At 35.6% G+C, this 27,446-nt stretch overlaps 1 protein-coding gene across 1 annotated transcript in view; it reads left to right on the forward strand.

Annotated features, from left to right (window-relative positions):
- Nucleotides 1-26,547, forward strand: part of LOC116351756 (netrin receptor unc-5-like) — a gene marked incomplete at its 3' end in the record, with an annotated part of 43,385 nt that extends 16,838 nt beyond the window's left edge. Inside the window, exons 2-3 of the mRNA XM_031783897.1 lie at nt 22,018-23,432; nt 26,331-26,547. Of these exons, the coding sequence (XP_031639757.1) occupies nt 22,830-23,432; nt 26,331-26,547 (820 nt within the window). The remainder of the gene's footprint in view (nt 1-22,017; nt 23,433-26,330) is intronic.
- Between the last annotated feature and the right edge of the window lie 899 nt (nt 26,548-27,446).

Here is a 27,446-nt window from a genome sequence, read left to right on the forward strand (position 1 = left end):
CGGCTTCTCATTCCCAATTCATCTGTATCGTGTCGAAATCACAAGTGTCTAAGAAACTGTATCTATAATATTGTGTTATCTATTCGAACATTTTCAACACAAAAATATGCATTTTTATGGTGTACGAACCGGAGAGATAGAGATGGATAAAGTGGTTTTGAATCGAGTGCAATGTGCATGCAATATCAATCGATATTACAAATCGTGTATCACACAATGCTTAAAATTTAGAATTCTATGCACTCTACCACCACATGCACCACGTACAGCCGAACCGACATAAAGGAAAGAACGGTATAGAAAATAAGAGATAGCGAGAGAGAGAGAGAGAGGGAGCAGTGAAACCTATAAAATGCAGTCAATTTATTTTAATTTAAGTGAATACAAATGAAAAGTAAATAATTGATTTTGATGCTGTATTGCAGATAGTAAGTCAATTAAGATAGATCAAATAATCTTGTAAATGACAAACAAACCGTATGTTGTTTCCATTGAATATTCCGTTCAATGCAATTGAGTGTCGATGCAGTCAACCGTACACATTTTTTTTTATCCCCGACACACAGAGTTTATATATTATGCTACATGGTAAAACGCATTTACATGCAGTTTGTTGTCTCTCCGGGTTCATCTATAGATCTTTCGACTGCATTCGAATGCAGAAAAGATACGAACAAAGCGAAAACGCAAGCACAGAGAGACAATCTCAACACAAAAGCGATATTGTGGTTGTTTTCAAAGAGCGGAAAATGTATGACTAAAAACTGCGAATATGCCAATAAATATTGGGAGCAAACGAGAGAGAAAGAAATGGAAAAAGAGCGAGGAGAAAAAAAATTTGTGAACGCACTTGCATCCATTGTGTGGAAACCACGGCGCGATGACATAATAATAAAGGCAAACAAATCCATGAACGTTTCCATTGAGTTAGCGAGTGAGAGTGAGAAAGAAGCTAAACAAAAATTTTACATCGCCTATTAACCGAAAAAAAAAATCCGTTTTGTATTCACGGTAGCTATTCTATATGCCAAAGAGTAGAGAAAAAAAACGATAAAAGTAAATGAAACATGAAAGCAAAAACGGAATGCATTTATGAAAATAGGGAATAGACGAAAAAAAGAAAACCGAGGGACACAGAAGTCGAATGAGAATGAAGTTCACACACACAAAAAAATATAATGAAACATGAAAATTGTACGGAAAATACGAGAAATGAGTTATCGACGAAGAATGTCACATTGGATTTGCTTTTATAACTCACAACCAGTGTGTTTTGAGCTGTGTCCCATTGCAACAGACATCGGCGACGATGTTCTAAAACATCCAGCTAAGATGCTGCTTAGGCAGGAGGTGACAGTTAAAACATAGTCATAGCCAACCAGTCAGCCAATTTCTCATTCTTAACTCACTTCTGGTAGTAAATTCACTCGGAAGACGCAAAAGAAAAGAATAATACAACTAACTACATCAACAGTGAATTCTACGTATTTATGTTTGGTGAAATGAAACCAGTTATTTTTCATTTTAAATTCATAATATTTGCACATCAAAACGGCGCACAATCATTGCTGTATTGATGCAAAGAGATGATGAAGAAGAAAAAAAGTGAAGATAAACCATGGCACTACACCAAGTAACAGTAGTTCGGCAGTGTGACATGGAAAAAAATAAGAACCGATATTGCGACAAAAACTCGGCTTCATGAATGCATCAACAACAATATATGCACGAAGCACCAGTAGCAATAATAATCAGGAGATCAGAGCACCAGTACTGTCTGATGTGCTCGGCCAGATATCTTTTGCCACTGTATTAATCAGCAAACGGCTTTTTGTTGACTTAACGCTCGCTCTCGTTCTCTTTTGAATAAAATCCAGTGGTCGGCGCTCTCTTTATCATATGCATAGCGTCTAGAATAATTCATTCTTTTTTTATTCTCTCTTGAGTTCTGCCTCTGCTTCATTCTTCATTCATTTTCATTAACATCGACTGTTCGTGGCTATTGCTACTGCTGTTGTTATTGTTGCTGTGGCTCGACCAAAGAATTTTCCACAATGCGCACCGTGCACACAAACTAGAGCACGATGGAAGCAGCACGGAAGCACATTCAACTCTTGTCCATAGTTTTTTTTTATTTCATCATTTCAAACTTAAGCCATTTCGCATGTTAAACTCCTATCAAAGATCATTACGATGTAATGTAGCAGAATAAAATGATAGAAATTCGCTTGGGCTACACTGTTGAATAGTCGTGAAAATGCGCTCGCTAAACAAAATTTCAATTGAATCAAGCGGAACGTCATTGTGGCCACAAGTAAAATTAAAAATGAAATAAAGGCAATATCAAACGATTTGGACAACAACAACAATGTTGCTGCCGTATTCGCATTGTCAATGGGGGCATTGAATAAAAACGAAAGAAGAAAAACCATGGATCCCTTCTAAACAAATAAATTATTTTTCTCGACTGTATTTTGTAGCATGGCAAACGGGTTGCCGGTTTTGCTTAAAACATTTTTTACGTTTTATTTATCATTTCATTTGTTTGTTTTGTAAAGTGAGTAAATGAACGAATTGCCGTAACAAACCAACGACAAACCAGATCGAACAAACATCACATTTACATTTAAATTTATCTCAACAAAAACGGGCGAAAAATTACGGTACAATAGCACACACACACACAACACTCACCGAGCCATTCTTCATTGATAGACATTTTTGCCGCGCTGTGATTCGCACGCTAATTACATAATGCGGTGCACACAAGCGTAAAGAGATAACAAAACATGATATCTATTTTATATAGTCGATATTGTTGTGCGTGTATTCTATTTTAGCGTTGGGTCGCTGGCGAAGCGAAACTGGTTGTGAAAAAGATCGGCAAACATTTTATTCAATCTCTTTTGATTCTGCCATCAATGATGACGGAATAATTAAATATGCAAGTTAAAAATGGTTGTCGGTGTGCCCGAGATATAAGAGCAAAACTTTCAATTTATTTCTATCTGCTTTTGATCGCATCATAGTTCGTAGCTATTCAAAATATGCAATTGATTTTTTTGTTACTGTGCGTATTTTGTTTTTGTTCTGTTGTTGCTTAACCGACCAAAAGGTTCATCTTCGATATCGCTTGAGCTTGGTGGTTTCTGAACATGAAAGGCAAACAAATTTAAACCCAATACCGATGGATTTCGTTTTCATTCCGTCATAGCTCCATTTTGGTTTGTTTATTCTGGTTTCATTTAGGTGTGCGTGTGCGCGGCGATATACTTTTTTTTTAAACGAAGAAAGAAATAAAATCACTTAAGTTCAACAGAACACCAGAAAAATAAACGAACAAAATCAAGGACGAACATGAAATGAATAAATTTTTCTGATCCAAAAAGTTTGTTTTATTAGTCCATTACATGCGAAAGAACATTATGGAACAAGCTGGCAGAGAGAAAGAGAGTGAAAAGGACTAGATGAAACATTGTAATACTTTTTGGGCGAACTGGTGTGTGTCTCTTACTTTGTACGTGATTTTGGTATATCAAACAAAACCACCAATTTTTTATTAGCGTCAAGAATTTTATAAATTGAATAGCAATTCCTTTCGAATGTGAGCATATAACAAGAAAAAGCCAACATCGAAAAGTCGGTTAAGCCATCCAGTGGGGTTTCCAAAGTAGAACACAAAAAAATTGTTCAAAAAAAAGAAATGTGCGTTGGTTTATATGCTTGTATCGCTTCTTATTCTCTCACAATCTTGTGTCTATACACTTTCATTTCGACACGACATGCATTTTGACTATATTTTGAATTTGAAACAATGCTTTTCGCATACCCGATCGCAAAAATATATGAGAGTGTTGCAATCGAGAAAATAAATCCAGAAGGATGGCAAACAGTGAAAAAATAACACACACACACATAGCGGCTCAAAGAAGAAGCATTGAAACCTATTGAAAAAGTCAAAATTCCAAAGAGTTTCTATAGTTGCGTGCTATTCAAGATTTGATCCGACTCGCTTAAGTAACCTTTTGCGTTTTGCCTGACAATGTTCGCGGCACTAAAACGCCAGCAGAGCAGCATTACCATCACCACACACACACACATACACACATTCACTATATGAAATGCAGATAAAACATTCTCGAGTTGAAAGAAAAACCGTTGGAATAACTTTACAACCGATAAAATCTCAATCGTATGAACTCAAGAACAATATTTGTTTTTTGGATTTCTTTTTTATGGTGCTGGCGCGCTCATTCACTCACTTGCCCTGGGTATATGTAGTATATGTGGCTTTCCACATCCATTATGTTGTTCCTTTGTGAATCAACATTTGAAAATACGATGAAAAAAAATATGGCAAATAAAAAGAGAATAAAGAACGCGAAGCAAGAAAAAAAATGTACAACATTTGAATTGTTCTTAATATTTTGCTCATAAAATACATTCGTACCCATACTGTTATATTCATTTTGCATGCATCCTAAGTGCTTTAAATGTTTTAAAGGGGAATATCTTTGCAGCAACGTAACAGCAACAAAAAACGAGAAAGAGAGACAGAGAAGAACGTTGTCCCTGTGTCAAAAAAGAGTCTAAAATAGCAAAATAGAAAAGTATGCAAATTCACATCGTGGATTTTGTGTGATAACATATGCCATTTGTTGAATTTTTTCCGCTCACTTCTCTTCTCTTTCTCGTTTCTTGTAGTTTCCTTGTGTTTCAGTGTGTATGTGCCAACTTTTCCACTTTTCTAAGTACACACGTACATATATTATGTACATACAAAACGATTCGATGTGGTTACTGCGACGATCCTTTAACTCGATTTCTCTTTTTTTATATCCGGCACACTTTATCACCGTAAAGTGTTCACGTATAATATTTATGGTTTTTGTACGTTGGTTTCGACAAAAAAGCTGTTTGTTATGACCCCAACTGAAAAACTCCTACTCATATTGACTCAAGCGAACCGAACTATGCAGCCCTTAGCCAACCATTCTCGAGATTGGCACACACCGACAACAAAAAAGCATATACCTAGTTTTCCCTTTGCAATCCTTATTTTTCAATCAACAACGGAGCTGAAAAAAAAACGCAGATACCTATAGATTTGGTAAAAGTGGCCAATAAAATCCGGAACAGTTCTACACCTTTCTTGAGTGAGAGCATGAGAAAGCCAAAATGGTTATTAACAAATGCGATGGATAGAATTTTCCAAGCTTACTTAGTTCTTTAACCATTTTTGGTACACACACACGAGCATTTCACGGTGCGTTTCGTTTTGCAAATCCATGCAACCGATTTGCTGTTTTTGTTGTCGCCACTTCGTGTCATCATGCCGATATTCGCTGGCATAGTATTGGTTTCATTTTCCATGCAACGTCCTTTCTGAACTTTTGCTCAGAACCACTACTTTTTTTTGGATAGGTTGAAATCGTGCGTACGACACATAAACCAATGTACCCACTTTCAACGTGAACACGGTAAACCAAAGAAGACCAAAAATCATTGAACCACACCAAAAATGATAAAAAAGCATATATACGGAAAAATAAAAGTTTTGGTTTCTGTTTTTTTTTTAATTTCTGGATAGCAGTGTCGTCAGATACGTCTAGGCATCGATATTACACGTGTTTATCGTTTGTAAAGTATTTTGGTACGGCCTAGACACGAAGTAAACATTATATTTGCCACACATTCATCCATACACATACATTGGACGGCCTGAAAAGGTGAACTGTTTCGTTTGCACACCGTAAAATTGAACGAAGAATCGAAAGTGAACAGCTTGAAATGGCAGGAAGTATCAAGCAAACAACAAATATTTACTTCTTACACATGCACTAACCACAGATCCTATAACTTGTTCCTCGATTTTTCTTTGCACTTTTTTTCGGTTTTGGTCATTTGCCATATGACCATTATTGAGCAATCAAAGGAGAGTGCACGAATGTATGGTATTCACTGAAGATTCGTCGCTGAATCACGCAAACGATGAATACATCAGGAGCAGCAGTAGCATGTAGATTTTTGAGCTAACCATTTTTGCACGTACGTTAATGGCTATGATTCCATTACGGACAAATGGTTTCACATCTACACCGATAACGTTTTTTTTCTTGTATAAATTTATTATGCGCTTCGTGAAATTTATTCGTTGACCGTTTGTTTTCGCTTTTATACTTTCTAACCTTTTCCAATAAATTTTTAACTAATTAAAACGAACAGTGTTGTGTTCGGTGTGTCTGTGTGCGTGGAAACGAAGGCTCACCCAAAACAGAATTGACTAACTAGGAAAAAGTATGGAAAGTTGCCGAAACTTATGCGAGGGGAGAAAATGAAGACGACGCTCAGGTATATAATAATGAATGTGAAAGATTGAAACGTGAATCGAACCACACCGAAAAATTGATTTGCATTTAACATTAAAGCCATGTTGTATCCAAGCTACGTTCATTTTCGCATGGATGGATAAGATTAGAATCGACATTGTAACAGTCATCAAGTTTTGGGAACGGAAATTCTGTTTAAAAAAAAGAAGAAAATAGAAAACTTTTATCCAAGAAAATAATTTTCAACGCAAATTCGAACGAATGATGGTAAAGATCAATTCGGGTTGCTTTCAAAAATGGAAGTTCCCATTTGATTGGTCAATTGGCCGGTCAAAATATCCATTTCAAAATCATTGATTTTTACATAGTTCGAAGTAAACGATGAAAATCGAATAAGTTTCTATGAATTTATTGAAACGAAACCGTCATCAAAAATCAATGGCGACAATTGTTCGCATCGAATCGCAAATAATTAGACTTTCTAATCCATCTTTCAATCGTACATGCAAAAATCTCCAGGTGCCACACTGCAATATTGACTTATTGATTTTTCAATAAAACACATCGAACTTGCTCACAAGTTTGTGCCATTTCTCTCGTTCTCTCGGCTCATTCGGTTGCTTTCATCTTCAAAAAGTTCACTCGTGGCAACATCTGCTGCATGGCAGACAGATTTATTGCAAATGCGAGCGCTCTAAACGAGAAGCGATTTGTATGCCAAGTAGGAAAAAAAGGAAGTGAAAGACGCACTCTCTTTCGCGCGAGCGAACACACACAAATAAATACAGGAGGATACGGCACCATTTAATTACGACGAATCGCAAGAAATTAATTAAAAGGCATGTAATACGTACAATGTGGGAGTTAAAACGAGTCGGAATTAATCCTTAGCGAGCAATTATAACTACATGGAATCGGAAAATATTTCAATTATTTTATCCCATTCGCAATTAAAGGCAATATTCTTACACGAAAATGCCAGAAACGATGAGAAAGCAATCAATTTGTTACGGTTTCCTTTTTTTAAATATTCAACGGTGTGTTCGTTTGCATTTTGCGCGATCATGAGAGAGAGAGAGAGAGAGAGAGAGAGAGAGAGAGAGAGAGAGAGAGGAAAAAGGAACAAAAAACGACAACAATAACTTTGATATGCCATTATTTATTATTTACAGCTTGTGTCAATCAAAGGCTTTTTGATAGAGTCCAACAAATGCGATAATAGGGCTTATCATTGATTGAATGAAAAGAATGAATATGGCTAGTTTTCAATGCATATTCGTGTACAGTTTTTAATTCGAAACGAAGAATGGAGAATATGACCTTTTAGTCGGACAATATGCATTCATACGTACACAAATGAAACCACATACATGATAACCACACCAAACGTTACAGCAAAATTACCAATAAAAATACAAACTAAAATTGTAGAATAAAATTTAAATCAAATATAAAGAAAACCGATCAATCTTTCTACCACTCAATGCGGCATTAGCCGCACATGTATTTACAGCCCAAGAGAAAGAGAGAAACTTGTGTATGTTTCAATTGTGTTCGAGTATTTGGCAACAACATTTGATTTTGTGTACAAGGAGACACGACAAAACATGAAACGAAGTTGTTTTGCCCCGAATCCGATACACATTGGGCAATTGAAAAGCTATTAAAACTTACGTAGAAGTTGTGTGATTGTTTTTCCTTTTGTTATGAAGTGTATGGAATATATACAAATGCACAAATACACACAGACACACACACACACACACACACAGAGAGAGAGAGAGAGAGAGAGAGAGAGAGAGAGAGAGAGAAGGAAACACATTTTTCGTTTTCAATTGCTTTCTTTTGCGCATTCATTTATAGCGCCTCGCAGGCATAATCAATCTTTCACAGAAATCTCCGAGTTGTGGTGTTTTTCGTTGTTTTCTCACTACCTCTCGCTCCAAATCCATATTTTTTTGCACTCCTTCCATCTGTTTGTAGTTTGGTTTTTGGTTTCGTTTTGATATTTGTTATTTGGTTTGTATTTTCTTCCAAATGTAACATTTAAATAGCGCACTCACTTTGAAGGCATCACATATTTTACGTTCAGCTAGCAAACCGAATGAACGAACAAAAGTATATGAGCTCATATCGGTTCAAAATGCAAGCGTGAATGAGAAATTGTTGTAAAAGGATCGGAAACAAACTGCATTTAGAGTTTTAAAAAAATGAACTGCCAAACAGCCAGAACAATTCATAAATAAGTTAGAGAAGAGGAAAAAGATTGAAAGCGATGCTCACGCAAATGACGGGAGAGAAGAGCAAGCAAAACAAAAAACACAAAACGGCTCCAGATATCGAAATGAAATGTTCATTGCTTCACATTTGATGTGTGTGCAAAGTTCCTTTCATTTCGTGAGCTCGTGTGCGCGCGTCGCTCATTCGCGATAGAAATGTTGAAACTTGATTGTTTTGAATGGGAATTGTTTTGTTATTATCAATAGAATTGTATGTTGCGGTCAACAATACATCTTGCCACGTAAGCACAACAAAAAACGAAATAGCGAAAAAAGATGTGAGGCGATTTTTTCTCGCTTAATTTTTTTTTTTGCAAATGAAGTGTATATACATTTCTGAATATTTACGGTGCAAAGATTCAGTCAGACAGATAGAAGAGCACTGAAAATGTTGCACGCTTTATTATTGATGTAGGCCTTAAACGACGAGAGCAAAAAAAACACCAACTAAGAATCAAAAACGGCTCGATTATTTTTTCATAGGCTATTACTTGATTCATGTGTAAATGCCTAGGTGCTCACCTTTTCAAATTGGTTCTCATGTCTTATGTAACCTGAACTTCAAATAGTGTGCTATTTAGTGATTAAATTTTGTATACATATATGTGTGTGATGTACCGTGCATATCTATCCATAATATGCGAAACAATCTTAAGCATTGCACATCATCACAAATGCTGGTGCCAAACGGAAAACGCTGCCCCGAACACTCGTTTGCAAGTGTTATTTTGATGTGAACCAAACATTTCATTTATATATATTATTCATCGTTTTATCTATCGATCTACTGAGTTTTGCTGAGATGCATTTTCTACGTTCACGCAGACTCTATGCACATTTTGTTCTTCGTTCATATACGTATAATTCGAAATGATTTGTGGCATTTTCAGTCGTTGCACTCAGCTCATATTGTATGAATATTTCGTTCAGACAAAATAAAAAAAAGAAGAATAAAACACACACACACACACACACACAAAACCAACTGAGCGAACAAACTTATTTCATTCTGTGCAGTCAAACAATGAAATGATTTTTCGGCCTTGGGAAAATACCAGAAATGCTGAATAAAACTATGAAATATGAAATGCATCATTTCATACAATTTTCATAAAATACATTCCAAAAAAAACGATGACTACGATGACGACGGTAGAAAAAGCAAAAAAAAACACACCAACACACCATTTTCTATCATTAAATGCTAAGGCATTTCGAAAAAAAAATGTTTGTTTGACTATTTAAATACACTATTTTGTGGCAAGTGTTGCTTTTTTAATTCCATATGATTAGCTATTTTGCCGTTTTCGACTTTTTGATCCCTCTCTCTCTCTATCGCTTGCTCGCTTATTTCGTAGCTGTTGCTATCGATTCTCTCCTATATATTAAACAATTCTTGCGCATAACATTTCTCGTCTTTTGTTTTTGCATTTGCATTTGTGTGAAAAATTCATGTTCTTTGTTTGAAAAGGTCCATATGTTTGATTGGTCGGCCACACAATTTAAAATAAAGCTTATTTGATTCGCTCGAAGCAATTTTTTCGGTTTGGGATGTTTTTTTTTTTTCGATAAAAGAGCAGCGCATTTTACCATTTATATTTTAAATTTTGCATGCTATTCCCATGCAATGATTCTGTCTACTTTGATTTGATATTCATCGCAATATATTGACCAATGTTGGGTTTTTTTTTAATCTTCTCTACATGCACATGCAAAATGTGCTTGAACTGAGAAAATTGTATATCAATGTGGAATTTGTCATCGATATTACAATGAATGAATTTCAAGAAAATGAACAATACAAATTTTACCAGATGAAAGATACGACAAAAAATAATCAATTTGAAAATATGCGGGTCCATTGGATAATTATAGATATGATATTTTCCTACGGCGAAACAAATTCATTATCAATAATGTGGGAGTATTTTGTTTCAATAAACATTTGGCGTGAAAAAAACACACTCGACAAATTTGTAAAATGTTGACATTTGAACAGACACACACACACACACTCGGTTGGTGTATTGAATATTGGTCTATGCAAATTGTACTCATTATCGAATCGGCACCGTGGCAACGTCGCTCTGAGACTCAAACGTCACATCCACCGAAAGACGCAACAAGCATAATATACGATTTGCGGTTCATTGTTCAAAATGGCCTTTGGTCACAAATAAATGAATACAATAACAATAATGCTCAGCTGCGGCTAATTTTTTTTATTTCGTTGCGTTCATTTTGCATTGTTCTTCATTCAATTTTTCTCATATTTACTGCAAACAGTGTCAATGGACCATCTAAATTAATATATATGAATATCTGCAATCGAAACGTGTCAAATAACATAATGGCAATGGCCATTGGCTTCAAATCAATAAAACAAGTATTCAAACACATTTTTTTCACTCGAAAATATTCAACGATTTAAAAAAAAACGGAAAATTTAATACACAACATGAAATCAAATACGTAAGCGTATTAAGCGCCTTTGAATGATTTCAACACATTTCGAAACATATTAAATTTGAGTCGATCGCTCAGCATGTGCATGCCAAACGAAAGAGCAAAAAAATTAAGAATCGATATGATTCGGATGAAAACCCAAAGTCGTCTGTAACATAATTTAGCTCGTATGAAAAAAAAAACATTGACAGCTTATTATATTGTTTAGTTCTCGACTCAATAATATCATATATGTCAAACGGTCTATTAATTTTTCGGTTTTTTTTTTCATTTGATATGATTGGTTTTGAAACTGTCGGTTGCCGGCACTCTCAGCTTTTTAATATTTGCTCCTTCTTTCGGGATTTCTATGTGTAAATTTTCCCTTCTACATGCCTGAGTTTTGCTGCATGCTCGACTGATTTTAATACACTTATACAGTGCGAATAGTATGAGTCAATGAAACCGCAGCAGCAAAAAAAAAAAATGCAGAAGAAAAACATACTCAGCATGTGATAGAAATCCAAATAACTGCAATCAAGTCAAGAATATATCATGTGTATCAAATATTAAATTTCTGTGGTACAGATTGTATTGATGCAGTATAAAACGCACATTTGATCGACAATTTCGTGGTTTGCAACTTTAGTCGTTGACGTCTCTCTTTTTCATTTTTTCACTCGATTGAATGGCTTTTCTCTTTCGATCTCTTTTCCTACATCTCTCTCTGCATATATTTCCGTTTCTATTCCACTCTGTTTACCATCAATTCAGCCACATCATGTGCATCGATATCTATGGCCCAATTCAGGTTCGCAGAATCGATAGATGCATATTTGAGTTCATCATAGTTCATACCATATAATATGGAATTTATTTCAAAATATCTCTCGCTATGCCTTAATTCCAATGCATATAAATGAATATGAGCCAACAGTTTCTACTTAATCCGTATTTTATTACAGAAAGTGCCAGCTTACAGATTGAACAATGTTTGTGCTGTCATTCGCACTCAACAATTGTTGTCGATGAATTGAAAATCGTGACAATTGTTGAAGTGGATGCTATAAAATGTTTGGAATATTTAAAACGAAAAAAAAACGGATATTTGTTTTTTGGCATACAAATGAATCTCGGCATTGTGAAGTTTTTGTATTTTGATCGTCCAATTTCTCAACGCACACAGAAAAAACTATGGCAATTTTCAATCTATTCGATGAATACAAACTGTTTATTGAACAACAGAAAATGCAAAAAGTATGTTTTCAAAGAACAGCGAAAATTATTTTGCGTTAAAAAAAATCGACAGAAAGAGAGATAGAGAAGAATAAATGGAGAAAAAAATATTCCTGTAAAAGCATCGGGAAATCCTTTTGTATCACTTATGCACTTGCACACACTCGCACAATTCACACACACACAAATGTGTTCATCGTCAAAAAGTGTAATAAAACCAGTTTTATGATTATGATTATTTTTGTGTATTCTCCAGTCGCTCCCGACATGATTCGAACTATATATATGGATTTTTTCAACTCCCCATTTTTGCTTGCAGTATCATAGTTTAATGTACTTTGTATACATTAAAGTAGTTTGCTAAATGAATATGTGTGTATGTGCAGTAGTTTCTCTTTGCCAGCCGTACTGAATACCAACGCCGGCATTATATTTGCTCTCCTTGAGAAAGGAGAAAAATGCAATATCTTCTATCGCACAGTGAATGAAGCGAATGAAGATAAAAAAAAATACACACAGCGTACCATCGAAAATGTGTGCTATTTCGTTTTGCAACTGTAAACACAAAACAATAATAATAATACAAAAAAATAAGCATGAACAACTGCAAAAAAATTGCTCAAAATGAAAATATCTCTCGGTAGGAAATGGGAAAAAGTGAGGGAGAATTTTGTACTATGCACAAAGCAAAAACGAAGACGCTAACCACAGCAAACTTCGAACGTACTTGAAATGAAAAATTGAAGTGAGTATAATATTGCTATTATATCATCATTAGGTTGTGGATACATTTTTCACGACTTTCTCTCTCTTTCACTGTCTCGCATTCGATCTTTCTCTTCTCAATCTCAACCCTCTTTACCAATATTTCTTCGGATTTTGGTTTCTCTTTTTTTTTTGGCGCGCAGAAGGAAAAAAAGTGAACGAAGAAATGGAGCTGCATCTGAAGTGAAATATGGATTTTCATATTATTGAACACTTCGTTCTCTACATAGGTAGAGAATTCACAACCTATTTCGATCGTTTGTAAGCAGTTTTGTGAACGACATCAACAACAGCAAATAAAAAATCATACATATTTGAAATGCACGCAGCAAAAATGGTTCTCAGATATTAAGAAATTGCAGAAAATATGTTGAAGAAAATGGGACAAAGAAAAAAAAACAGGCGAGCATAAAATACAGTTGCAAAAAGACAAAAAAAATGATTGCATTTTATACTTTCGTCTCGATGAAAAATTCAATTTTCTGAGATCCATCGGCTGCATCAGTGAATTGCAACTCACCTCAGCCGCTCATACACTTTTCCCACATACAATGATTTTTGTGGAGCACAAGCAATTTCCCACCGCCACCGATACCATATTTATTTCGTAACGTGTACGCTACTTTTCGTTCTATTTGCATTGTCCATTCGTACCCGTACGTATTGGATTCGTTGTTATTTCCTTGAAAGCTTTTGAAAATGAAAAAAAAAAACCGACAAAAAAATTATGCAAAGAATGAAATTTCCTCCTTTCAACTTGTTTAGCTTTTTGTACGCATAAATTATTGCATATCATGCATACGGAAAAATTTGAGCCAATAAAATGTATGTACGGAGAGAACAAGAGAAAACATTGGAAAATGAAGACGAAAATTTATAGGTGGCCCTTTTTAAAAGGAGTACCAAAATAAATAAGAAAAAAAATCAACCGTAATTTTGAACTTTATGGATAGCGGAAAAAAAAGGAAATGTTGTGTACCAAAATGAGATGGCCATCATAGTTTATCGATAGAAATCGACTATTTCCATTGGCTGGCTCACTTTAAGTTTTGTACACAGAATTTAGCCGAATTGATATTCAGTTGAGTTATTTCAAAGTGTCTTTCGACTTTTCGATTTGGTGCCATTTATTTGGTGCGGACTAATAATTTTACTTAATCTATTTCATTAAAAATATGAAAACATACATCATCAACATGATGCTTGAGGGGAACCAAATAAATGTCACACAGATCCAAAGCTGAGTATCCAATCAAATATACTCTAGCATGGTATTCATGAAAGGTGAAACATCACCATTGAATCAGACTCCATCCGTTTTTTTATAGCTTCGATAAAAGCTGATCCATTTCGTATATTGATTACGAGCGTACATTTTTCATTCTTTTCTCCTCCTTTCACAGCATACCAATTTCCAATGTATATTCGGACACACAATTCTCTGGGTCTGAACCGGAAAATCAGCTATGTTTTCACACAATCACCGTCGGATATTGTCGATTTAGTAGATTTTATACGCATATTTTCAAAGGCAAAAATTATGTAAATACCATGAACAACATCCTGAAAATCCGGTGAAGATTCACAAGTATTTTTCGGTACAACAGAGATTTTAAATATCCAAGTCATTTTGCTTTTTTCCACACATCTAATACCATTAAAAGCGAAACTATTCGTCGGGCATTAGATTTGAATGGCATTTCAAACGACGACGATGGGAACAAAAAAAGGAGGAAAAAAAGTGCCGGAATGGCGCTATGATTTTATTACAATGGGAAAATTTTCTGCCAAATGTCCTACCACAAGTAATGGCCGGAGTTGAGAATGAGAGGCGATATGCTTTCTTAACGGTAAACGTACCATACAAATATTCCAAAATGCGGAGAGTAATGGGAGACGTTGGCCATTTCAATGGTTTTCTTCGTTTTTTTTTGTTATCGTATGGGTGACTCGTGTCGACTCCTTAAACCATGTGTGAATGCCCATTTGAAATCACTGAATTATTTATGCGTAAGTTCATATTCGATAAATCAGCACGTAACACATGTTAACTTTCACCCAAAAACATGGGGATCATGTAACAGTCACACATTCACAATGGGCAAATTCGATATATACACAACTATACATATTCGGCTCAACCATTTCAGGAATGTTTTGCTTGGCACATTTGCAGACGACATCAAACCATCATCATCATCATCAATACGAATTGCCAATCGTTGTCGATAATACTGGAATAAATATTAGAAAATTTCAGGCAACCAAACACACATTCACGTCGACAACCAGAATCTTATTCACATGAATTTTATAGATCTGTGAAATCGCAACGACGAATAAATGCAGTAACAAGATTGGCCTTAGATCTGAACAACGATCTATTATACATATAGACAGCATTCGTTTACACAATAGTGACTTGGCTGTCATTGTCCAAGCGCAAAATATTTTTAAAGAAGAAGAAAAAAACGAACACCACCGAGTAGCATAGAGTAGAGAAAAAAAGGGAATATACATTATATAGACGGAATCTGGAATTTCGTTTCAATATTGGCGATTTATTTTTATTCGGTTGGCATTTATCCGATGCGCCGTTTTATTTATTGTTGTTGTCATCATCATCCATTTATACATAGCTCTCACTTTTGCTTATTCGTTTCTCACTCCTTCTTGCTCCTATTCTTCAAATCCAATCTTCATGATTGAGGTGATGGTGGTGTTGCTGTTCTTCCGATTCTTACTGTCGTTTTCCATTTCATGTTATGATTCACACTGCATATCAAAATGAAATGAGTTGGAAAAATGATCAGATAAAAAAAAATTCCATCGCACAGTACAGTATAACCGGTGAATAAGCATTGGAAAACTAACCAGCTATTGACGCTAAGCGAGAGAGTGAATAATATTTTCGAATACACGAAACGACATAAGAAAAATAAAACCGTTTTGCAGTGAAACGCTGTGTCACATAAACGATTTTACCCGTTGCATGACCAGAAAAATATGTGTGACAACAAATGAACGGCATTGACAAAAAGAAAGCACAAAAAATAGTGAGAGATGAAGAAAAAACGATAAAAAAAATCGGCAACAAGACATGAGAACAAGGCAATAACAATATTAAATGGAATTATGAGTTAACCAAGAGACAAACTACTGTTCTACTGTTTTTTAATATCGTTTTCTCTATGACTTTGTATGCATGAGTACGTCGGTGGACAAATCAACACATGAATGAACAAACTGTATGAGCGTGTGCGGGCACACCAAATGCGAAAAATGAAAGAAAAAACTCCATCTCTATCACTTTCCGTGTGTTTATCTTCTCGATGCACGTAGTCTTCTAAGCATCCAGTTGTGAATTGCACATCGAATGAAACAAGATAGAAAACAATAATGTGTTTATTATTGTCATCATTTGGAATTCTATCAATACGTGAGTGTATTTGATTGAATGATTGTTATATGTGTTTGGAATGGTTTTTCTTGTGCGCTTCAGTCGCATCATTTTCAAGTTCATGTCATCGCGTTCATCGTGCAATTTTTTTTTTGCTCTAAATTGTTTTTTCCCTTCTCAATTCAAATCGATATATTTTAAAACGCAAGTCAAGCTGTGCCCGTCTTGGTCGCATTCAAGATGAACCAAAGGACAACGATTTTTACGCGGTTGCACATTAAACACAGTATGATGTCAATGTACTTTGAGATTGAAAGCAAAGCGAACAAGAAATTTCTTCGAGAAAAATGGACAATATCTAAAAGGTTTTCTTTTCTCTTTCTCTCTCTATCTCTCCCCGTTTTCTTTTTCTATTTTTTCATTCTTCTACTTTATCCACATTTCGTTAAGTCGTTACAGAGAGATCCTCCTCCGCTTATATTTTCCGTGTTATCGACATTGAAATCGCGCGCCCGCTCTATTAAATGTATATTGAACGGATTTTTATTACTAAGCCAATATGTTGCTAATGTTTTGAACACATTACTCTTTTCCCCTTTTGTCTTTCGGCCCGACGATTCCAAATGGCGAAAATATTGGACGGCAAGAACGAAACCAAATTGAAAGCGAGGAGAAAAAAACGCCATGTATATAAAAACGATAAGATGATTTCAAGCCATTGTATATTATTTCAATGGCACATTATTATTACGGAATTTCTGCGCTACTTGGATTTTATTCGCGTCATATTGACTCAATAGAATCTGACTTCAAAACATGTGCGCACAAACACACACACACACAATATCCATACTAAAATATTTTAGACATCGATTCATACAATTCTTGTTGATCTTTTACTTTTGTTCACGATTTTCAATGATTCCACTTTGTTGATTCAGTTCATTTTTTCTCTGCAACCTTTTATTTTAAGATTTTCTCTCTCACTCCGGGCTTCGTCGGTTTTTTTTTTTTTTTTTTTTTTTCATTATTTAAGGGCAATGTGGGTGAAGAATAGCGAGCTTTTTGTGGTTGTTGATTATTTGCCTATTTACGGGAATTTCATCTTGTGTTGAGTTGTGCAATTTTTTCTCTTAATAGATTCTTTACACAACACACACACAAAAGGTACGGATGATGACGACCGTATAAAAATGGGAAATCACTGAAATTTGAGACACAATACAAGACATATTCTCATTGCATTGACGTATTAATATCGAGAGAATAATAATGAAAAAAATAAACAACAACAAAAATTACAGATGAATGAACAAAGGAGCAAATTTTCATAATGATCATGTTACATATCAACTCAAATTGGAGATGTGCACCAATTTGAATGTCGCTATTTGATGGCGGAACGCAACACGGAAACAACAACAACAGCAGCAGCAGCAGCAGCAGCAGCAGCAGCAGCAGCATTGGTTGAAAATCTCGATACGAAGAATTTCAATTAAAACTGCTGTTACACAAATGAGAACAGAATGATGCGACTGATCACATCAATATTGAAGGCATATTTCATATTTCATGACATTTTCCATACATAATTTTCTTTCGTTCTATCTTGGAATATTGTGTCTTTAATATTCAAGTAGTTTCATTCAAGTTTTTTTTTCACTTTAAATGTTGCGCAATAGAACATAAGTCGTAATAGCAGCACTTCAAATATCTCTTTCAAAAAAAAAATATTTCATCACTTAATTTTTTGTTGTCATTTGCTTCGAGTTCCGCCCGGAATAACCATAAAAATACGCTTTTGAAATATGTATCGATGCAATTGCTGAAAAATATATGCAGTGACACTCGACATAGTCTAGCCAAACCCAAAAAAACCCAACATCGATTGAAATGGAAACATCTATTACTGTTGCTGCTGTGGCCGATATTGCAGCTTTCATCCGATGTGTGTGGATCAGTTTTTATAGTAATTGCCATTCGTTCATTCTCTTTTCACTTAATGAAACGCAAAACGATGGCGATAGCAAAAATAAAATGTGTAAACGAAATCCATAAAATCCGACGCATAACTCACCCTTTTCACCAAAATCCATTTCTTTTCATTCCCATTGTGTGTGTGTGGATGTGCGTTGTTCCGTTCTCTCACTCTCCTTGTCCATATTGATGGCAGTGCAAGGTTTTAAGCAGTAGCACACTGGTGGCTCTGGAAAAAGGAAATGTTCTCTCAACAGGAGGTAATATTTCATTGAATAAATGGTCGTTACCATTCTTCGTTTCGCTCTCTCTCTCTTTCTCTTTCAAGCGTATTTTGCTCTGTGTGCTATCATGATCCTCTTTGCTCTTCCGTCTCATATACTCACTCAGTTCCTCTCTTTTTATCGCATCTATCTTTGTTACCCGTTTACTGTGTGAATCCACTACATCTTCTTTGTTTGATGCATCTGTTCGGGCTGGTGAGTCAGTGCGAAGAGCAAGTAAACCACTTTTCTTTCATCATCTTGCATGCGATATTCATCCACTAGATGAATAGAAATAATGATGGCGAGTGGCTATGATACAACGCCAAAAATAGACAACTTCGAATTGAACAAGTGAAAAATAAGAAGAAAATGAGAAGAGAAAAAAAACCTGGTCGTTTCACTCAAAACATACATATATAGTCTGTTTGGAGTCGAATGTTTTGCAGCTCAAAATGATTTCTTTCACGTTGTCATGGTACGAGGGCGATAGTGTTACATTTACAATCCGTAAATATGCGAAATGCGGCAAATAGAAGTATCATGAAGCACATCATGTACAATCTTTGTATGCCAAAAGTGATTGCAGTAGAGGAAAAATCCATTACACCTTCTTCTCTCGAAGATGTGGCATATACACACACAAACACAAACACACCATTCAGAAACGAACAACCACTAAATTGGCTTCATTCTTTTATACTTTTCATTCTTTTGTTGTGCAACGTTACTCTCATCTTAATGTCGGTAGCGAATGAAAACTAGCAAAATATCTATGACCACTTTTTAGTGGCAAAAATAGATTTTAATTTTCGCCAAAGCCTTTGGTCTAAGCATCAAGTTCGCGTAAAGCTTATACGTTCGTTCGTTCATTTGCTCTTCCATTTGAAAACTGGGCGCTAAGAATGAAATTTATCGGTGATTCTAAATCAAACATTCCGTAAAATGGAAAATCGTGTTGCATTAGAAAATCTTAACGTGGTATGATAAAAGAATAAATATGTTGTTCGTTTGAAATAAAAATGATAGTAGAAAAGCGACTGAAACGAGTAACGATAGAATTGGAATAAAAAAAATAGAGCACATACCGGCGATTCTTTGTGCGCTCAGTGTGTATTTGCTGCAATTGAATTTGCTGGTTACGGCACATGGTGCGCGCACACTTTCCATTTGCCCGAATTGCAATCGAGTTCAAATGAGAAGCATTGTGACGCGCTGAATGAATGCAATGCTGATGCGCTTAAGTGGTGTGGTGCAAAGCGCATTCCAACAAAGTGTTACCGGGAAATTCAATGCCGCCGTTCCTTATTTATTTATTAGTTTCACGATGTTCATGGTTTTTTTTCATCAACGGCACTGTTATTCTCGTCGTCGTCGACGATGTACAGCATTTCCATTTCAAGTGTTGTTGTTTGTATGTGTCTCGAATTTTCACATTGTTGTTTACATAAAATCATGCAAGCCAAGACCATTCATGTTCGATTCGCATGTTTTGCTCGTTTATTATTTAGATGGTCGTTTTCAACGAGTCGAATATTTATTGCGCGTTGTGAAAATTTAGCATGCAATCAAAAGCTGAATTGAACAAATGCGCGCGTTCACCATTTGAAATGAAAAACGTTCCTTTGTGTGCAAACCACTTTAGACACATAGAGAGAAAGTAAAAGAGTGAGAGCGACAGAGAGAGAGAGAGAAAGAGAAGTGAATGGCAATAAGGAATCCTTACAACGGAATTTTCATTTGAAAAACCATGTTCGAGTCAACTCACCGTCATGAAAAAGAGTCAAAACGAAAGGAAACCAAACCTCAACCAAAATGTAATGTAGAATGCACATGTGAACAGAAAATGCAGACACGAACTTCACCATTGATAAGATTAGAAAATATTGCTTTAAAAACCCAAATTGTTGTACATATATATAGACTGGAACCACTTAACACACGAGAATGAGAGAGACACACAGACAAAGAAAAAAAAATCAATTAAACAAAATCGAAGAAAATTCTTAAGAAAAATCAGAACTTGGCTCACTTCTAAGCGTTTTTCACCCAACTTCAAATCAACGGCGGCGATTTCTTTGAAATAGATAAGAATTTATTGCTGATGTTTTGGCTTGTGAAGTAAATCGAAGCAAATGTCTTTTAAGCGTATATCTGTGTATGGGGAGTTTTATTTTTTCTTCATATAGTTGTAAAGCGAGTGTGTTAGTGTTTTGTATTGTATGTTTAAAGATGTATGGCAATTGCCATTGAATGTTATCGCATCACTTATATCCCATACGATTTGAAATGGCATCACTTATTCCATCCATATATTATGGAAATACTTGAAATTCTAAAAAAGTCGCTGGTTATCAGCACAACACTACTTATAAGAACAAAATAACAACAGCAATAACAAAATTTATCTTACATTAAAAAAGAACTATTTTCTGCCCCAAATTTCAAATTTTTTTTTTGTTCTATTGTGTATGTGTTACAGTTTTAACAGTTTTATGGTCTTTTTGTTGGTCTTGCAGCACCGTTGTTGATGTCGTTCAATCGATGTGTATGCGTGTGTGTGTTTTTCATGTTATTCCTTCTTTCACGAACCGGAGAGGGCGAGGGTCCATTCACTTATGTTTATATTTCTCTTTATTGTTAACAATAAAACAACGTGCAGAGCATGTATCGGCATTCGATACTAATTTATAGGGCATGTCGACACGGCTTGCGATAAAAATCGAATGGGCTCTCTTCAAATAAAGCAGGACGATGAAAATACCTCACTACAATCGACTGAGCGCGATCTCAATGGACTAAGCAAAGAGAGGGAGAGAGAAAAGAAAGCGACCATGAGCGAGTGAATGAATCGGATTTAAGATGGCATGTATAAGAAGGCCAAATGTGCACACATTCACATGATATTAAATAAATATCTCTGGCCAAAAAGATTAATGTCCAGCATTCACAATCAACGAACGACCCTTTTTCTACTCATTTTTCTCTGCTCTTATTTTATTTCATTGTCGTTCGGCCAAATGATAAGAAACCAAAACTCTTTAGCCAAACATTGCCGTGCGACGAATATAATCACGCTAATAAAAATAAAATAAAACAGTAACATAATGAGCCAATGCCAAACGCACATTTTTCTCGCGTTTGGCTCATTCTCTTCTCGTTTTTTTTTTCTCATCTCACACTCATATTCTTTTTCGTTCGTCCACATTTTGTGCAGAAATTCATTCTGCGTGTATAAATGTTTAGTCTGTACAAATAAATGCAATTAACACATTTCATTTTCTTTGTAATAATCATGTTTTTTCTTCTCTTTTAATTTACAGATGATACGTGGGTAATGCGGCTACCATTGTGAGCATCGTGCAAAATATAAAAATAAAACGGCAACGAATCAAGCTTCAATGATATAAGTTATCTCATGGTTTAAAAGCATTGCACCTTGCTTTATTTGCTGCTGACGTATTGTTTTTCTTTTTGTGCTCGTCGTCAATTGCCAAGCAAACATTTTAAAAGTAAATAAAGCACAAATTCAACGTAACTGAATTCAAATAAAGTATCAAGCTGAAATAACAATCGAAATCTTAAATCCCAAACTATACACATCGGATCGCGCGCTGAATTTTTTTTTATTTCAACGAGCATCAATACACCCGCAGCAACTTCGTTTCACTTGGTCGATTCGACAATATTTATTTTTTTTTTGCATTCATTCAGTTTGGCCGCATTTGCTACTGCAAAAAAGACCCTTTGTTTTTAGTTCAGCTATCAAATTAAATATTGGCCCCGGTTCAACAGAGCAAACTCCGCAGAATAAAAAAAAGACGGGTAGCCAAAATACGTTCCAACAAAACAAACAGAGCACACAAATTTTGGTGCGTGGCAAAAAAGACAAGTAAATCCCACATTTGCATTGATATAGACAAAAGATACATACCGATCCAACTCAAGAGTGAATATACACCGTATGTGTGTGTGTGTGTTCAAATGAGCGGTCTAAGCCAGAATCGGCGATAAAAATTAATTGGCCGTGAACGATGCAAATTATGTTAACACACCACCACCACAGTCGTTGTTATTATTATTATAGCCATTATTGTTTGAATAGAGCGATTTCCGAACGTCGAACGTCATAGAAATGTGCAAGCCTACACAGTTTGTTATTATGTCTTTAGTGTTGTTTATGACAGTGCTGCTCATTGGCGCTGTGTCCAATGAGTCAGTGAATAAGGATAAATCAGTATTGCCATCGATTCCACCACCATTACCATCATCAAGCGTTCCAGTTGCATCGGTGGCGGCAGCGCCGGCAATACCATTGTCACCAGCGCACGGAATCATTGCCGATCACATGGATTTGCCAACGAAATTTGGCGACGAAGACGATGTGATTGAGGGAAAAGCAGCAGCCGAAAAGAAAGCATCCGTAAATGCTGGCATTGGTTCGTCTGCCAGCCGAAATGATGACGATGACGAACATTACGATGAAGATGATGATTTCTTAAGTCGTCACATTTCTGATAAAAGTAGAAGTGGCGGATCACATCATCGCGACAACGACGAATCAGAAGTTGATTATGACGACAGCGATTTGGGACCGACATTGGATAATTTCGGTGCAAAATTGGATGGAAGCGATGCAGGCAATGAATTGCCAATATTTTTAGAGGAACCACAAAATGCTTATGCCGTTCGAAATCGAGCCGCTACGTTAAAATGCAAAGCAGCCCATGCATTAGAGGTATGTTATTATCATTTTATCTCATCACCAATACTATTTCATTACAGTTGAATGATTTTTGCCAGCTCACACCACGGTCTCGAAATGCCAAAACAACAGGCAACCGCTCAGTAAGTGCACGCGCACAGAAAAAGAGAGAGAGGGAGAGAGAGAGAAAAAAAAACAAACATGCATTGAATATACAATCACATATTCAGGTTTTATCTGATCACTTTTTAATCACGTTAAATGGAAATGCAAAAGCAAAACGCATTTCGAAGGGAGAACGGGACAAGCGGGTAATCTAAATGCGCATATAATATAAAAAAAGAAACAGCTAAGTCGGAATCTTATTTTCAACATATCGATTTCCATTTGCCCGAAATCAGCATGGAAAAAGAAAGAGAAATGTCACCAACGCATTCGGTTTTTTTTTTTCGTTGTTGATATTGTGCGTTTTTTTCTTCTTCTTTCGCTTCTTCGTCATATGTTTTTCGTTATACATCTACTACATATTCATAGTAAATTTACACACAAAAAAAGAGACCAAAAGAATGAAAGAAACGGAAATTTCATTCGTTGAAATTGCCTCCTTTCAGATGTGTAATCTGATAATCGAAAATTGGTTTAAAGTGCAGTTGAAAATTTAGTGTTTCACCCCTCGTCTCTTCTCACTTTTGCCATTGGCAATACGAATGTCGTCATCATTACCGTTCCTATTCTCATTCACCTTTTCTAACATTTTCTTCGTTAACGTTCGGTTTTGGACGTTTGTAACGCAATTTATGCGATATGGTGGCATCACCCTCTCTCTCTCTTTCAGCAAACAATATTTGGCGCGCTTGCATTGTGCGCGCACATCATACGTATTTCCCAAAGCGCATTATCTAATGAAATTGAAATGCGTCTGCTTCTCAGCTACACACATAATTCTCTCATTCTTTCATTTTCTATTATTTCTTTTTTCATTCCTTTTTTGCCTGGAAATTTATTCTCCAACTTCAATTGTTTCCACTCGGATTCCGTTTGCGTAAAAAGATATCGAAAAATAAATAAATAAGCAGTTTGTATGAACACCATGAATATTTGAAAAAAAAAAGAAAAAAAAAATACATAGAGACAGATAGATAGATGGTGAGAATAGAGAAGGTAAAGTGTACAACAAATGGAATATGTTGCTATGACGATGCACAATCAGGTCCGAATGGTAACAATGTTAAATGTAACCTGTAACCGATGCCGTTTTTTTTCGATGTAACCTGTACGAATGAAATCATAATAGCAAGCAAACAAGCAGAATATGGCAGGTAGTCAAAATTAACGATAATGCGTCCAGTATTTTTCGTTACCGAAATAAACATGCACTTTATCCAAAGTCATAAACGCATTTGTGTAAGAGAAAACTGATATTGAACATGAAAAATAAAACAAAACAAAAAATACAACATACATGAATGATGGTTCGTTTTGATATGCTTTCAAATGTACAATCAACATCGGTCCTGGCGCCGTTCTAATCTTTTTGAAAGGTTCACTTCACATTTTAACTGAATCATCGTACCGAACGCGCCACACCACAGATATGCCATCGGGCTTCACCAATCTTGATGAGTGCATCGTCTTTTTTTTCTTCATTCGGTCGTTTTTGTAAATTGTTGTGCCTTCTAAGAAATCGAATATGAGTGACAAACGAATTGTTACTGATGACAAAATAATATTTACAGTTTTCCTGTTTTGGCTTTTTACATTCAATTCTTTGCCAAGAATCGACAACTTTCTTACTTAACGCACTCTTAATTCTTCAACGTTGGTACTCTCGCGCTCTCTCTGTGTCTCATAAACACACTCACTAGCCTTCGTTCTTCTCATGTATATGCTCTGCGCAAACATATTGTTACACTTGAGATGAAAACTATTCTCGCTGCTCAGACATGTGTGGTTCCACTTAATAATTTTCGATTGCGTATATTGTTGCAACGGTTATAGTTTCAAATGTGTCTCGACTTTGTCTTACTCGCTCTCTCTCACTTTTAACTCACACATTCTCTATTTCCTTTTGGCTGCTTTTTTTTCTCATCTGTTTTCGTTCAGTTTTCTCGAACATGAGATGAAATGTATATTTGTTTAACATTTTCCGCTGCGGCTACTTAAAAATTGACATATTTATTTATTTATTTATATGTATCCGTATATTTGCTCGAATAATTTGTATGCAATTATATGGTGCTGTGAAGGAATGTTTCCATTTTTCGTTTTATTTCATTGCACCGCAAGAAGGCACTTAATACCTTGTTCGATATTCTCTTATCTCTCTGCCAACAGACCGAAATGAAGGCCGCATAAGTTTAATGCCGCACGAATTTAACACAGAGGAAGTTTTAGTTTTGAAAGAAAATGAAAAAAAGTGCAACATTGACGCACGCAATGTTATTCTATGTAATGCAATTATGCGTTCCATCAAACCGGGACTGATTCCTTGAATTCTCCGCGCACCATTGTTTCGATATATACCATTTGCGGTCATGTTTGCTTACACCTGCCGCCGGCCACTAACTTCAATTCAGTCTCGTTTAAAAGAATTTCTGTAATAGCATTTAAAAAAAAAAGAGAGAAACAAATGTGTGCACGGCAATGCAAACACCAAAACGGAAACAAGTGAGAAAGTTCGTAATTTATGTGTTTTTCATTTTGGTCAATGTGCACACCAGAATAATTACAGTAATCTTATTGCCGTCAATTCGGTGTGAATGATGGTGTTTCGGATATTTCGTTCGTTCTTGTTGATTGAAAATCACAAACACATGCACACGCACACCAACAATTAAATAATCAATAAATTTCATTTTAATCTCTCCATTCATATGATTGATTTTTCCTTATTTTTTAAAAAATCTTATTTCATTCTCTCTTTTTTTGCAGCTTACGTTCAAATGCAGTGGCAGTTCACATCCACCACCATCACAATTAGATTCACATGTGGATCCACATACTGGAGTTTCATTACGGGAAGTGACCGCCACTATATCGAAAGATTTAGTGTACGAATATTTCGGCAAGTCACCGTTTAAATGTGATTGTCATGCGTGGTCACCGCGTGGAAAGGCAAAAAGCCAGTCGGCTACCATTGAAGTTGCATGTAAGTGATTCATTTAAACATTTTCTTGTTCGTCGGAGGATGCTTTTACTATATTACGGGTGGATGAGAGAAATCACTTGTGGTCATGGGCAGTTGTGTGGCATGTGTTTTGTTTGACATTAATTTGTAAAAATGCTGAAATGTACGCCAAGAGAATAAAAGAGTTTGTACAAGAACAGCAGCATCACAGTACGAGTTATATGTGCAGGCACACTGGCAAACATGCATTTTAACAAAAGATATACGCCTCATGCTGTTCATATATATATTTTTTTAAATTATAACAACAACAACAACAACAACAACAATAACAATAATAATATGTTTTATTTTATATCTTGGGCTTGTCCGCGTTCGATTTTTTTCTCTCCAATATTATGTGCTCATGTGCATATAAGAAGAATTTAAAAGAATTAACCTTGTGTCGTCGCTGTATTACCACCACTCGCACATACACACACACACACACTCACACACAGAATATTGATAATATTTAGGGTTTTATTTGTCACCGATGTTTTGATAGTTAATGTCTGCGTACTGTTATTGTTACACACATGGTGATGCATGTTGCTCTTGCATTTTAATTTATTTGCAGGCGCGCGCGTATAGAAAACTCCTTTTTCAAATAGAGTTAAAATGCGGGTTGAATGAATGCGCATACACATGCATGCACGCAATAACAACCGGTAAAAATATTTGTGATATTTTTTTGAGTCTTTTTATGGTTGTTGTTTTTTTTTCACTGAAATCGTATATTACAGTGAGCTCACGCGCGCACAGAGAAAGAGAATGACAGACCATCCAATGATTGCCAATGCCAACATCATTCATATTCTCTCTGGATTCGATATTAAAATAAAATTCAATATGTTCGATCGAAACCATTTAAATGATAA

Source organism: Contarinia nasturtii, unplaced genomic scaffold (genome assembly GCF_009176525.2).
Source record: "Contarinia nasturtii isolate CC-2019 unplaced genomic scaffold, AAFC_CNas_1.1 Cnas_scaffold_6204, whole genome shotgun sequence".
Lineage (NCBI taxonomy): Eukaryota > Metazoa > Arthropoda > Insecta > Diptera > Cecidomyiidae > Contarinia > Contarinia nasturtii.